General features: G+C 29.0%; 1 protein-coding gene across 4 annotated transcripts in view; it reads left to right on the forward strand.

Moving 5' to 3' along the window:
- The first annotated feature begins 57 nt into the window (after positions 1 to 57).
- LOC107456925 (uncharacterized) overlaps positions 58 to 16,503 on the forward strand; it is a 59,128-nt gene continuing 42,682 nt past the window's right edge. For 2 of the 4 annotated variants that reach the window (XM_043053330.2, XM_071181600.2), the window contains exons 1-5: positions 58 to 202; positions 4,790 to 4,909; positions 12,528 to 12,570; positions 13,540 to 14,120; positions 15,488 to 15,556. In XM_043053330.2, coding sequence (XP_042909264.1) covers positions 4,790 to 4,909; positions 12,528 to 12,570; positions 13,540 to 14,120; positions 15,488 to 15,556 — 813 coding nt within the window. In that variant the 5' untranslated portion in view covers positions 58 to 202. Of the gene's footprint in view, positions 203 to 407; positions 587 to 4,789; positions 4,910 to 12,527; positions 12,571 to 13,539; positions 14,121 to 15,487; positions 15,557 to 16,503 lie in introns of those variants that run through there. The other 2 variants (XM_043053329.2, XM_043053332.3) reach the window with 2 other exon arrangements.

A 16,503-nucleotide genomic window follows, 5' to 3' on the forward strand; every position in this document is an offset into this window, starting at 1 on the left:
AGCAAGAATGTATCTTAAGGAGGATTTTCAGAGACACTTTTAAAAATCTCTAATGGCAATGTGCATACGCAATTCTAAATTTTGCGGTGTATTCATTTTCGTTTTTGTGTTCTTATGATCTTTCAAGAAATTTTGAGAGATAAACCTATAATGCGAGAAATATAAATCTCTCTTTTTTAAAAATGCATTAACTAATTTCAACGTAAGTCTGCAGAGTTATGTAATTTTAGTTGTAATATTCTTTATATTATCATAGAACATAAATATTTTAAATTAAAAGTTTGTTTATATAATAATTATTCAAATACTGTATGTTTCCTGTATCTTTTATGTTTTTTTTTTAAAAAAATTTTCAGTTTAAATAATAGTTATTTATTTTAAACACGCTCTAATGCTCTCATATTTAGGAATCTGTGAATCCAAGAGATCTCTCTACATAAATCTCTCGACGTCCAACGGATGTATTCTGCATGTTAGGCCTGTAGATGTCTTAATGATATCAAATTTAAGACGATTTTTGGATACCATAATGTCTTAGGTAGTCATCTTGTAAATTTGGGGGATGTATTTCGGAATGTGCATGATGGTAATAACAAGTTCGATCATGTTGAAAAAATTATTATTCAACTTCAATGAAATTTTAATATTAATACCTAGTAATTTGAATATGATTTAATAGCGAATCTTCTTTTCTTATTTAATTTAAGGAAATAAAGAGTAATTGAAAACGCTTTTTAAATGAAAAAATAAAATCTTCAAACTTATAATTGAATAACATGACTTCACATTTGGAAGTTTCTAACTTCCTTGGAAAAATTGGTTCAAAGGCCGTTGATTGCATTACTAATTTTCTTGGAAAAAAAGAAATGTAGAAAGCAAACTTATTTAAGTTTCATTTACAGGAAAAAATAAAATTAATATTAAATATTAATCAACTAAATCTTACAATCAAGTAAATCTTACTTTAAGGCTGCTATGAATTTTATACTTTTATTGTTAGAATAGAATAAAATCTTTTTGCTATAGTTGAAAATCCTATCAGAATATCTTTCGAACACTACCCAAGGTTTAAAATTATTGAAAAATCTCAAACCTACAATACGCTTGTTAAATTCTAATGATTTAACTAATTTATCCATGTATTTTTTTTTTTTTTTAAATGTCTATATAGTTTTATGGTTATATTTCTTTTTTTTTTTTTGTACGCTTTGCTCAATTCAAAGAGCTTGCTGGTTGGAATGGAATAAAATCTTTTTGCTATCATTAAAATTCCTTTCTGAATAAATCTTTTCAATACTAGGCAGGATTAAATGGTATTAAAAAATCTCAAATCTAGAAAACGCTTGTTAATTTCTAATGATTTAACTAATTTTTCCATGTAATTGTTATTTGCAAATCTATGTAGTTTAAAGGTTATATTTTAATAGTTCTTATAACATTTAATGCAGTAGATATTTATCAAAAAAAATTTCTAATGAAATAATCATGAATTGTTTTATTTTTTGTATGCTTTGCTCAATTCAGAGAGTTTGCGTCAATAATTTAGCATGTTGAATTGATTCCTACTATTCTTTAAGACAGTTTGCTCAATAAATTAGTTTCTGTTTGAAAAAACTTTATCCGAAATTTACTTTTCTGCCATATATTACGATGCAGAAAGCACGAACCTAAAATCATCATTACTAAAAGATATTTCTTTCAAACCCTCGAAAAAGGAATGTATTAATATTTAAAGTAAATATATACAACATTCCGATTTCATTATTTGAAGCAGTGGCAATATTAGCACTTACATTTGAAATTTTTTGAAAGATTTTTGTAATTTTCTTTTGCTTCACAATTTGTGCGATTCATTTGTTCAAGAAATTCTCTAAAAGGTTCAGTGCTGTTAATACACCATCTTTTATACTTGACTATCTGAATGTATGTGTGTCTGAATATATGAGCAATGAGTTCCTGTAGCTGTGAGAACCTGATGATCTGTAGGAGAAGTAATTTTAAGATCTATTTCTCCATTGTCATTATCCTCATCATCTGAGTTATTATTTTTTTTCTTTGTTAATGGACAGAAGAATATCCATATCAAAAGGATGCTTAGTTTCAATTTTTTTTTTCTACATTGACGAAAGTATCAATATCCAAACAAAAATGATTCTGAAATTTTCTCTCAGAATTCTGGTTCAATTTTTTTGTTTTTCTTGATTTTCATCATTTTCGTACTTTAATCTATGAAAGGAATCCAGCTTTACTTAAGTGATTTACAATTGTATATTCTTTTAATTCTTCTCTAGATTTTTGAATCATTGCAATGGTTTCACGAAGTTTGATATCAAGAATTTCTTTCTCTGCTTTAATGTTTCTGATTAGTCACTGGACAGATTTTTTTTTTTCTTTAAAAAATGTGCTTTAGGTTTTTTATAATACCTTAGTCCATAGGCTGAAGTTTTGATGTTATGTTATGTATATCATGAATAATAGAACATTTCTTCTTTCATGTTAAAATTTACAGTCAAGTTTTGCTACACGTGTTGTACTCGTCGTTCGGGCCTTTTTGTTGTTTTTGTACTTCGTGAAGAAGGATTTAATATTAGAAATGCTTCTCAGCCTCACAAATTCACCTAGCGCAGAAAATTTAAATGCCAAACTCAAATATCATCCATATTTTAAAATTTATTGTGAAGCAGAAAGTAATGTACTGATCAGAATATAAGGAAATCTGATGTTGCGATGTCAGGCAAGAAATGGGTGATTGGATAACTCCATCCCCACTTCATATTTTTTTTCTTGGATTGCTTTGCACAGTATGGTTTTGAATTGTGATGTAAAATTTACTGAATAAAGGTCACCCAAATTATATACTTGAATTATATAATATATACCTTGAATGAAAAATTTTATATACTTCATATTATAATTTACCAACAGTAGAGGCAACAAGCAATGCTATAATATTAAATTTTTTTCAAATTTTAAGTTTAATGTTGAAAGTATTCTAAAAAAGGAAAACTAAGTAACAAATATATTGAAGCATGTAAAATTTTGAAACCTGAAAATCAGCATTAAAGAAATGAAATGGCAAGGTAATACATATTATTTTTTTAAAGTCTGTTTTATCAAATTTAGCAAACAAAATTGAAAAATAAATAACTAATAATTTTAATTGGAAATATTTTAAATCACCAAAAATAAAGGGAAACACAATAAAATGAAAAATTTCAATTAAAAAAATCAATTACTAATCCAACAAGTTCACATTATTTTATACTAACTAAGAGGAAAAGAGGTATGTTTTTAAACATTTTTTTAAACTAAATATGTGGCTCCCTACGCAGCTGCTTACCAGGCTTACACCTCGGACCAGCCCTGCTTTTAACTTCTGAAGCTAAATGCTTCCAACCATAATAATAATTCTCTGTATACTTCTTTTTCTCCCATGACTCTTTTCCTCTTAGAAAGATAAAGTCTTTACTAGTAAGCATTTAAAGAAACGACCAGTTTCATCTGTGTTACATATATTGGGATTATAGCCCACTAGCAAGAAGGCAAATATCTTCTTCCCCGCCCAAAAACGTTTCGACATTGTCGCAGAACGTTACAAAGTTCTTCCAGAAAGAATTTTCCTTTAGAAAGTAAAAAATTTAGGTTTTCTTTTCTGCAAAAATTTTTGATTTCTTTTTTCCTCTAAAATTATATATTAAAGATGTCTTTTTTGCCCATCGGAGAGGAAAGAAATGTTCGTAATTTTTTGATTCTTATTTGAGAGGAATGAAAAATAAAGAATATTGAAGCAAAAAAATTTTTTTTCTGCAGAAATGTTTGAAAGATTTTTTTCCCTCCATAATTATATTCAAAAGATGCCTTTTTCACGCATCAAAGAGGAAGAAATGCTCATAATTTTATTCTTACTTGGGAAAAATAAAAATGAAAAAATTTTGGTTTTCTTTTCTTTCACGGATTTTACGATTTTTAACTATATAGTATATATATATATATATATTTTCTTATGTGATAATGATTTACAAAATGCAAAAAAAGAAATAATTCATGTGTTTTCCTTTCACAAAATGTGAGAATATTGCCCATGATATTAGAATAAAAAAATATTACATATTCATTTTAAAAAAAATACATAAAATTTTATTATGTATCCTAATAGGTTTTTTTTTTTGTAAATACAATGTTTCTGTTACTTTAAATTTAATTACTAACATGTATATTAGTTATTATTCAAAGTATCTTGCAGAAAAATATTAGTGCTAGAAATGTTTGTCGCAGAAAGCCCAAAAAAAATTCTGCCACAGGGATCTTCTTTTGTTATAAATAAATCGTTCTGTGTAGAATTCAAATGTTTTAAGTACACTTTCGGTGTGTTTAATCCATATTGGTTCAAACCATCAACCCTGTGTTTGTGCAAAACTATTTATGTCCAGATCTGTGCAGTCTATATAAGTCTATATAAAAGGAGGAAAATTTTATGAGATGTTAATAGTTTGTTTCTGTATGTAGAAATTTGTGTATAATTTTAAATTGAACAAATTAATGTTACTTATAAAATTTGAATATGCAAAATTAATGATAACAAGATTGATAACTGGTGACAGCTGTTTTTTTCCAGTAACACATAATTACAAATGCTCAGTTGATATTGTACTAAACAGCACTCTCTTGTTAATTTTTTTACGACAAGAAGTTTTATTTAGCAAGCTTTTGTAATTATTAAAAGTTTTGTTGAAAAACTTAGACATAACTCTTCTCAGATTTTGATCATTTGTTTACTACTTTTTTGCAGATGGCTCATGAGGATAATTGCTCTTTAAAATCTTCTGTATTTGGTGATGAATATAAACCAGAAGTTCTGAGTTATGATGAACTTGGAGACGATTGCCAATATTTGATTCTGCGGAATGCAGTAAGTTGTCTATGAATTAAGATGTACTTGATTAAATTCGTTAATTTTTATGTAAATTGTGTGAAGGACAAATTCATTATGACTCAAGAATATTAATGAAAATTAGTAGTTGTTTGTCTTATGTTATTTATTTTATTTTCCTACTTGTTTCTTATAAACAGATCTCTTTTTTTTTTATATCTAACTTTCCGATTTCTTTCCTTTTCCAGTAGTTTCTGTAAACGCAAGTGTCAGTAGTGAATCCAAATATCAGTTATCAATCCAAACTTCATGTAATTAATAACACTGCTCAAGTAAGGTTAAAAAGAAGAAATGGGATAGTTTTTAACTGATTATTAACAATTAAAACAATTGATCAAAACATTTATTATTCAATGTAACCAAATTTTGTAAAAAAAAAAAAAAAAAATGTGGATAAGACGATTGCCCAAAAGCACAGTGAACTATGAAAATGTACCTTATTCAATTATAAGATTATTAGTTTTGAAATTGCTTATTCAAAACTAAAAATTAAATAAAAATATATTACTATATGGCACTTAATTTAGACTTATAACAATACTCTTGCGAGTTTCCCCATGCTCCTCCTCAATTTATTTTTAGCTTCTAAAAAGTTTACTCCTTAGAACTTTCCCATCTTCTGATTAACATAATTTAATTAACTCCCCTAATGTCCTTTATCCCTCTTTTTAATTGCCATTACAAATAAATTTTAGAATACGAGTTTTTTACCCAATTTTACATTTGCTCTAAATAACACAGTCTCTCACATTGTCCACCCTTCCGTGTGACTAATCACTCAAAATCATATAATTTCTAAGGGTATTTCTCTTTTTATATTTAATTGTCTTTTGTGTTTATTTTTAAGCATCAATGTTTAGAATGCAACTCTCAGCTTTTCGGAGCTAATGAAAAGCTTTAGCGAAGCAAAACTAACAATCTAATTGAAACAAAAATAGCATGTTTTCTTAAAAGTTGAAATAATAATATCCAATGTTTCCTTTTAGGGGAATAGGATTAGATATTCAGATTTATTTTCTGAAAGGAAAATTTTGTTTATTTGGAGGGAAAGGATAACCTTTGCATGAGGAGGGGGTTTAAAGGGTAAATCCTCTGAACAGCGGCTAGGAATAAATTGATGAAGTGGAAACAAAATCTAACCTGAGTATTATTTAAAAATTCAAAAAGATAAGTAAACAATCAAAATGGAAAAGACTCTTAAAAACTATGGAGAGTTCAATAAAAAAGGTGTAGGAAAAATAATGGCTATTAGTTGAGGGGAAGAGGGAGAAGAGTGTGGAAGAATTTTTGGATATACAGTGATACCTCGAGATACGAGTTTAATTCGTTCCGTAGCCTTGCTCGTATGTCAATTTGTTCGTATCTCAGAGCAATTTTCCCCATTGAAATGAATTGAAATGCCATTAATCCGTTACAGCGCCAAAAATGCTACCCCCAATTGTTTTTGTTACGTGTTTTTGAATAAGAAAAATGTATTTATAAGTGACAAATATTGTTTAAAAACATAATAAAAGTGAATGTAAAGCAAAAAAAAAAAAAAAAAAAACTGGTTTTATAAAGTGTACATACATTTTGCTCACGTAAATGCTACTGTATGCTTAATTTTAGTCACTGCTTTTCTCTTCACTGATCTTTGCTTTTTTAGCCGGATTCAAGAAGAAAAAAAAAACTGTCCAAGGAGGTTTGTTTCTTCCTCCTTTTCAGAATGCTGCAGAAATGAGTTCAAGTGTCATTAAATAGCTCCGATGTACGACCAGTTGCAACTTTTTCGGGTTGTTTCTTTTCCACAAACTGTGAAATTCTGTCCTACATTCCCAAGAACTCTTTTCTCTCAGTTGTAGAGATAACTTCCTCCACCTCTGACTCTTCCTCGAAACTAATTTCTTGTGGAACCCCCGAATGTTGCTGCGACTGTAACTCTTGTAATTCCTTGGTCGTCAGTTCCTAAGAGTACTACTCGGCGAGCTCGTTCACTTCTCTCTCACCCATCACCAGGTCCATGGATTTTCCCAGAGACACAATCTGCTCCTCCACTGGCTCATCGGGTTCGAATCCTTCGAAGCTACAGACTCAGGCGACAGCACAAATTACGGCTACAGACTCACTCAAGCCATAGCTTCTTCCATGCAGAGGTCAAGGTCCTCGTTGTAACACTCAGCCAGGCCTGATCAACAATTCTAAGGCATATCACGTTAAAGTGATCCTTCCAGTACTCTCAAAGGGTGAGATTTGTGTTCTCTGTCGCCGCAAAGCAAAGCCGGAACAGGTGCTTAATGTACAACTTTTTAAAATTAGAAATCACCTGCTGATCCATGGGCTGCAGGATAGGAGTGGTGTTAGGTAGTGTTCTTGTAAACTTGATAACCTTTATAAACTTAAATTCTTCGAGGATGTCATGTTTGAGGCTCGGTGGGGGATCAGGAGCATTGTCGAGGACGAGAAGGGCTTGCATGGCCGTTCCTCGTATCTCAAAACAAAACTTCGCACACTCGACAGCTCGTATCTCAAATAACTCGTATGTTAGGGCACTCGTATATCGAGGTACCACTGTATTGCTAGATTTTACAAGTGAACTTTTTATAAATCTCAAACCTCCATTTGCTTCTATTTTTTTCCGTTGAAGCACTGAGAGATATGTCATTTCAATGTTGTGGTCATTATTTCTATACTCACGATTCTTTAATTTATTATCCTATTTACACATGAAGGAAATGTTTTCTAGTTTTCAAATATGCCATCAGAAGTTTTCTATTTTAAACTTAAAAAAATATACCAAAAAACTTGATTTTTCCCCCACAAATATATTATATGGGTGATCTTCACGAAATATGACAATTTACAGTCTCTTGCTCCAAGATCTAATACTATACTACTAAAAGAACTTTTTTTTTTAAGTTTTAATAAAAAGCATTGCTGTTAGCATTTTAAAATGACCTTTTACTAGCATTGACTGTTTTGTATATTTAAAAAATTTAATTGAATTTCAAAATGTCATTTTCTTGGTATGTCACTAACAATATTTCCAACGATAACTAGCTTCAAAGCTTCCCACAAATTTTTCAATACCTACCTCAACTGTTGTAAGCCTTTCTAGAATATATGCAGAGGATATTATTTGCATAAACTTTGTTGAAAATAATTTTTTCTGTCAATAATTTGTTTGTCACAAGAAAATCAGTCATTTCCCTGACTTCTTTTATTTAGTGATTTATATAGCGCCAGCAATCAATATCTTATGTTAATAGATCGATTAGAATTCCATCCTATTTGAACATGTCTTATTGCATGAATAAAGAACCAACTTTCTGGTTCAAAATCTATTTCAAAAATTTTTTCAGGGTGAGTAGGTTTTTATTTTCCTGTGTCTTGTTGAAATCATTAATAACATAAACTACATAAATTTACCTGAGTTATTTCAAGAAATCCTGTTGTTTTCTGCGGATTGTAAACGTCTTAGGCCAAAATCTTAAATTAAAGTTAAATGCTATAAAATGGCAAATTGTCATTATTCTGGCTTATGAATGCCAGGACATTGACACAGTTACCAGAATTTTTTTTAAATGAGGAAAGCAAATATTAACCTAATACCAAGTTTATGTAAGATTGCAATGTGCTTGAGAATGTTATCAAAGTTAATATTTTTTATTTAATGATTGATCATTATACACAATTTTATTCAGTTCATATCAGCAACAAAATCTTTTTTGATTCTTTCTACAGTGGATAAAAGAATTATTTTAAGCAATTCATGGTCCGTCTAACTTAAAGGCTTAGGTTGAGTTACTTACAATTAGCTTAAAATTACAGTTTTTTTTTAATTTCTAAGCAATTATGTCATTTTCCTGGCATTCAAAATTTGGTGAATTTCTATTTTATTTTATTTTTTCTTGAGCAAATGTCAATAAACTACACAGGGTATCCGCGCACCTGAAAAGTCATGAAAAATCATGGAAAGTCATGAATTTCAGTATTGAACAAAATTTGTCATGAAATGTCATGATTTTTGCTATTTTTTTAAAAAAATCATGGAAAGTCATGAATTTAGGTCTCCCAGTGTTGCAAGTGCGGCGCCGATTCGTGCCAATTTTGGAAACCTGCGCCTACATGCTCCAAATTGAACTAGTAGGCTTAAATTGCCCCTATCTGCGCCAAAAGGGATATTTTTCCCTGGGTATCGCCAAGTTACAATTTTGCGGCAACCAAGCTACTGCCATGTGATGGGTTGCTCTGGATTCAGTGGGAAGGATTCTTGCACTCTCATGTGCAACTCTGCTTCATTTTGCAAGATATTCTCAATTTCAGGTTTCATTTTCCACTCTCCGAAATGGAACCGAAACTTCCCTCGAATTTTTGGGGACCAACTAAACATTGCCAAATTTTAATAGCAAAAGAAAGTTTTATTTCTCTTGTTAATTTTATCGTTATTGAAGTGCCGTCGTCTTCGTCAATGGCAAGCTAATGGCCTTCTTGCTCTATTCTATTTATAGAATAGTACCCATGATCTTGGAATTAACTTGGGGACCATTCACTAAGTACATGTTTTCATGTTGCTCCTCAGAGCAGTCAAAAATCACAAAGCTTCAAAACCTCAAAATTTCCATCTCCCTTTTATTCATTTAATTTAATAAGGATAGAATTAATTGAATTTCTTAAACGTAAATTTTTATCTGAGGGACCATCCACTAATTACATATTGTTTTTAAACATTTATTTTACTTTATTACTTTTTTTTACTAATATTTTTTTTACTTATTGCATTTTATTACTATTGTGTTATTACTTTCAAAATTTTCAGTGCTCTTATTTTGTTTTAGGGAAAAACTTAATTATATATAGAGGCAGATAAGTATGAAGAGAGGGGCTTTCAGAATTATTAAAGCAGCAAAAAAATCTTATGATTTTTCAGATTTGTCATTCAAAAATACTTTAATTCATCTCTTAATGATTTGATTTAAAATAATTGATATAAAAAATTTTAATTATCACAGATTTGTTAAATATTAGGAGTGTAGGGACAATATAATAATTTACTTCTGACAAGGAATTTTTAGCTTCAATACTCATTGTATTTGCATTTAAAAATATTTAATTTTTTTAATTATTTCTTTAATAAAATACTGTACTAGGTCATCAATTTTAATTAAAAAATTTAGGGGTTATTCACTAATTAACATTTGTAATATAAATTTATTAAAGTTTGCTTAATTCTTTACATATTTTTATAAATTCGGTATGATCAATATTAATCTTGTTAATATTGTGTTGAATATTCTACTATAATATTTATTTAAATTTTAAGAAAAATATACACAATAACCTTTAAGTTAAATTAATTAGAGTTTTAAATTACCTTTTACAGAATTAAATAAAGTAATTATTAATTTAAAAAATAGTATGAGCCACTCAATATTGAATTTATTTAAATTGCTTTTGCCAAAAGCTCATTTTTAGAAAAAATATTTCAGCTATATTAGAAAATTTTTTAGGTCTTTTCCAAACTGAGACACCATTGATTCACTTGCTGTATGATGAAATGGTGTCTCTAGTTTAAGCATTGTTAGGGAGTTTTTTAAAAAGTTCTGCTTTTCTTAGTTTGACAGGAAAGGACTTAAAATCTTTGGATGTAGAAAATGCAGAAATTTGGCACAATTCAAATGTAATAGTTGGACTAGATGCCACAAATGCGATGACATCTTAATCTTCTTCAGAAAAAAATTCTATGTCCTAATAATTCTATTCCTTTTATCTGAGGCTAAGACGAGGATAGCAGAATATTTAACAGCATTGGAAGATACCAAAAAGAAACTTAATTTGTTTATGCAAGGACCTTCAAAAAAGTGTAAATAATTAGATATGTTATTAATGAACAAAAAACTCTTATTATTAAATTCTTGTTTTAATTTTTTTTTATTAAATATGCTCCAAATCTTTGTTTTGCTGCTCCAAAATTGCTTTTTTCTTGCTCCAAAACCATGTTTTGCCCCTTGCACCACTTCCAAAAAATCAAATTTTTAAAATGGAATCCCCCCTCCCTAATTTCATCCTATTCCAACTATCTGAATTCCTAACAAAATCTCCACTCAGGCATATTTTATAAGAATATAAAATTATTTTATCATGTTCTTTAAAAATTATGGTGTTCTTTAAAAAAAAAATGAAAGAAAAACTATCATTTCTAGAGGGAATTATCTTTTAAACTCTTCTGTGATTTAAAAATTTCTATTTTTTTTTTTTTTAAATTTTATCAATTTAAAATTCTAGTTGAAGCAAACCAGTCATTGGAGAATTTTTTTTATTCCGAAATGAGAACAGAAAAATCAGGAGTATTTCTTTCCTTTCAGATGAACAAGAAAAGTTTCTTTATAATATAATTCTACAGAAAAAAATTATTTGCTTTTGTATTTTTTTCAGCTAGTTTATTGTTTCAACTCTTTCTTTACTCTGTTTTTTAAATTTAAAATCTATAAATATAAAAATGCAGAGTATAGCAGTTTTGGTTATACCTATAATTTCAATTAATGTTATTATAATGCTTTTTTTAATTCATTGTTGCGTTTTTGTTCGAGAAAATAGTAACTTCGTTAAGTCATGAAAAACTCTTGGAATTAGTCATGGAAAATCATGAAAAGTCATGAATTTGAAAATCTAAAATGTAGCAGATACCCTGACTACACTACTGTCTGTAAGATAAATATATTTCCTGGACTATATTGTTTTTTTAATATTATGTTGAAATTGTCACCCAAAAAAGTGGAGTTGATTATTAAATCACCTCTCAAATATATTCATACTCAGGCTGTTTCTGATGAAGCAGACCAACAGTTACAACAAATTTCATTTTATATATAAAACTGCAATTAGCTTTTTCACAGTCTTGACAGGTACAATATGATTACTGCATTAAAAGACTTTCCTTTCGTTATAGAGAAAGTTGTAATACAGTAGGGAACCGATTATCCGGGACAGTCGGGACCATCGCTATTCCGGATAACTGATTTTTCCGGTTTTCTGAATCGCTACAAAAAGCCGTTTTCTTATAGTTAAACCAAACTATAAAAAAAAAAAAAAAATATTTGGAAATAATCTTAAAAATAAGAAAGAACGATGAAATAATACACTAATGATTATTTCCAAAATGATGGTAAGGTAAACATCTTTAAAAAAAGAAAGAAAAATCGTAAAATCTTATGAGGAAAAAAAATGTTCTTTTTTAAAAATGGCGAGAAAATTTATTGAATTTCGTTCCGGTTTTTTGGTTTTCCGGTTTTCTGATTTCCAGATAATGGATTCTGTACTGTATCTAAATTTTTAGGGTTAATTTTTGACTGATTTAATCAGCTGTACTTTGTTGCTTCAATTCTTTATGAGGAATTATTTTCCATTGTCAGTTGAAATTCCCTTAGTCGTAAAATTTAGGAAGAGTATCTTAATTTCTCTATTAGACAAGTTTTTCATGTGATAGAACATTTTACAAGTGTCACACTGTTCTAAAATTTAGCGTATCCATCCTCTTCTCTCTCTATCATCATTAATTAATCAATAAATACTTTTTTACTAAAAAATTGTGATTTTATTTAACTTATTATCCTTTTTTTAGGATCCAGTTAAATTTAAAAAAACACAGAGACCTAAAGCCAGAGGTATGTATTAAAGAATATTAATGTGATGTTTATTTTGTGTATTAAAGAATGTTCACTGCTTGTTTTTATAATAAAAACAAATAATATGCTTAACAACTTTTGAAATGTTTTTTATATAGCTGAAAAATTTTTAAATTTTTTTCATTCTTATAAATGATTTTTTAACTTTCAATGTAGTTAAATCATTCTCTAACTATACCTTCTCCAAATTTTAGCTATGCTTGCTTTTTTTTTCTCAAAACATTAACATCTCAAATCAAAACATTTTTATAGCTCGTTCACCAGGAGTTGGCACTTGGCTCCGCCTTCATCACGGGTATGTGAAGATACTATTTCACTATTTTCGTGAGAAGATTGTGAGCAATCCTGAACAAGGTTGCTATTTGGCGATCGTATGGCAAAAATATTTATTTCGCAAAACTTCTTCTGCATTTTTTAACATTAAATATTTCGTAAATTTGATGATATTTCGCTCCATTTTATATGGTATTTCTCTCTTTTGAGTGAATAGTTTGTCCTTTTTGAGACTTTTTGCTGGGAAAACAGCAGTTTTTAAATTTAAAATAGCAGATGATAAAGCGAAGTAAGTGACTGGAAAAAAATTCACTTTTGTGTTTGGCGCGCATTAAGGGTTGTCTCAATTTCAAAAGCAGAGATGTTTCTCTTTTTACTCCCGCACTGAAATGAACTCTGCGTCCGAAGAGGTGGAGCCAAGTGCCAACTCCTGGAGATAGCTATGAATCTTTAAACCAATGATTTTCAACCAGTTATCTCAATTTTAACTTTGGTCACACTTGTGTATGCTTAAATAGTTTAAAAGTTATACAAACTGAAAACTTTTTATTTAAGATTTTATTCAGTAGTTTAAATTTCATTGTCTCTGAGTTACTGATTATTGCTATTGACCTGAATGAATGAGAGAAAAAAATTATTTAATTTAATTTCATAAGTACTAATTATATTTTTTAGGTACTCTTAATAGTTTAAAAGATTTGGAAAAAGAAAAGAGAAAGTTGATGAGAGCCTTGATGAAAAAGCCTTTACCTTCTAAACAAGGAGTTATTGAAATAATAGATCTAACACTTGACAGTGATGAAGAAAATGAAACAGTAGCACTAACACCAGCACAAACAGAAACAATAGCACAAACATCACAGTTACAAACGCCAAAGGTACAAAAGATAAAAGTACCAGAAAGACAAAGACCACTGAAACGAATATCACCAAATATACCATCAGGAAAAAAATTTCCCAAAAGATCTGACGTATCTAATTTTTTTGTAGAAGATTCTGATACAACGGAAAAAACTTGCAATTACTGTAAACATTCTCAAAGAAGAAAAAAGATCCAAAGAGAAGAATATGAAGCAGATTCTAGTGACTCATATGCCTCTAAACACAGGCATAGAAAAGAAAGAGAGAAAATCAGAGAAGTAGCTGATAGAAAGTTTAAAAGATATTCTGAATCTCCTACAAAATGTTTGTATAACAAACCATCACGAAAAGCCTTCCATGATGTCGAAGAAGCATTTGGTGATTTTCGATGCAGAGTAAGTGAAGTTTACACATTTGTGAAACATTTATTTAAATTAGTGTTGCTTTTGATATGAAAATGCCTTTAAAAATATTGTGTTTGTTAAATATTTTAATCAAAATATTTTTTCTCCTTTTAAGCATTCATTTTTATGCTGTTAAATGTAAGGTATGTATTTAAAAATACTAATATATTTTTTAAATGGCCTTATTGTAATTAAGAGTAAATTTTTTATTTAATTTGTTTGTGCCAAGCCCATTTATTTGCTTTGTGGAATTTTATTTCACAAATTTTCAATTTATTTTTTAGATAGTCTAACTATATTCTATGCATAGCCATTGCTTCTTCATACATGTGTGAAGTTGGTTTTTCAGCAATTTTCGTTCTGAAGAGCAAATATCTTTTAGAAATTCATATCTAAAAAGGGATATGAGTTACTTTATCAAGCTTTATAACATGATTTGAAAAATTATGAAATGAACATTAAACTCAACATATTATTGAAACTTTCTTAACAATTACCTAGAACTATAGAAAGAGATGGATTTTTCAATTATAAGATGTTGTTGTAACTTGTTGGTCACTGAACAAAAAAAAAATCTGGGAGAACAAGAAAAAACTTTAGAATTAACCTTCCAAGAAAAAAAAAAATTCTTGAAGGTAATTTTTAAAGAAAATACAAGCTGATGATAATCTTTTTTCCGCTCTTTCCAGTCAGACGTTATTTAAATACTGTTTGATTTTTTTACCTTGCATACAATTTACAATTATTATTTAAGTAACACATAGTTTAGTCATTACTGGGCTTATGTCGCATTAAACTCTACATTCCACCAATCTTCTTCAGAAAAATAAAATTTTGATTATTCAATAGATCTTAGATCTTCAAGGATTTTGAAAATATATCATAGTTGTGTATATGCAAAACTGTGTAAAAATCTTGTTTAGAGTTTAAATTTTTTTTTTTTTTTTAATTGACCAAAAAAAAAAAAGAAGGTACTTGTTCATTTTGCAAAGTTTTTTTAGTTTGGCATTGTTTTAGTTAGACACATTTCTTATGTGTTTAGCTATTGTACTATTAATTCATTTTAAAACAAACCAGCCATCAAAATTTGTAATGTTGACAAAATTATTTTTGTCCATATCTTCTTAAAAATACAAGTCAGCCAATCTGTCTTAAGCATATGATACTGTGCTGGTATTAAATTTTGGTACATACATTATGGAATTAAATTTTTAATAGTAAATTTTCTTTTTAAAGTTAATAAATTTAATTTGAATTTGAATAGTCATTACTCTGAAAAGCAAATAATGTTTGAAATAACTAATTGTAAGATTCATACTATTTTTTTTACTTTGATTTTGACTCTATATTTTTTTCAGGTTTGTAATATTGAAGTTCATAGTGAAGTTACATTGCAAACCCATTTAGTGGGTAGGAAACATCTAAGGGTATTTGATTTTTTAAATAGTTAAAATTAATATTTTTTCGCAGTACAGCTCAATTCATATTAACTCTTGTTTGAATGTTGTTTACAGAGCACAAAATTATTTTATCCTTAATATTTTAACGTTATAAGTATAGAATGAACAAAAGAGGTTTAAAATGTCTTAAAAATCCACTTTCATAAGAGTATCTCACTTTTAATTATTATGTATTTCTATGTATATGTAGCGTATCTACCACTACAAAATTACAACTACAATTCACTAGTATATAAGACATGTTAACTAGATTCTATGTCGGGGGTACCTTTTCATAAATGAAGGTTGACATTGTCGATAACTACTATTCCCCACATTGGTGACCTTCGGACGTGATGTGAACACGCCTACCTGGGCAGTAACGCCCATTTCGATCTGAATATGTCTACTTCGTTGGATGGTCCACATTGAATAGTTGACTTGCTACTTGTGCCTGCAACATTATCCACCTCCTCGCACTGTTGCTACTCAGTTTCGAACACACAACGTTGGCCGGCATACACTCGACTGCTAAAGGCAACACAGGAGCGACTACGACCATGAAGTTAATACACCTCTCACATTCAGCACTCAAAAAGTACGTTGATCTTAATACAGCTCTCCCAGCTTCGCACAAAAATAGCAATGATTCAACTAGTGGATATCCATTCATCGAATTCTATCACAGATATAATTCTGGTGGGGGAGTACTGTAGCGTATCTACCACTACAAAATTACAACTACAATTCACTAGTATATAAGACATGTTAACTCGACTCTATGCCGGGGGTACCTTTTCATAGATGAAGGTTGACATTGTTGATAACTGCTATTCCCCACATATACATATATTTTATAATAAATAATTATAATTTATTAAATATATAGATTAGTGAAAACATCTTCCTTTCTGTTTTTTCTGTATTAACATTTA

This window comes from Parasteatoda tepidariorum, chromosome 4, assembly GCF_982258835.1.
Source record: "Parasteatoda tepidariorum strain Cologne lab strain chromosome 4, Ptep-v5.0, whole genome shotgun sequence".
Taxonomy (NCBI): domain Eukaryota; kingdom Metazoa; phylum Arthropoda; class Arachnida; order Araneae; family Theridiidae; genus Parasteatoda; species Parasteatoda tepidariorum.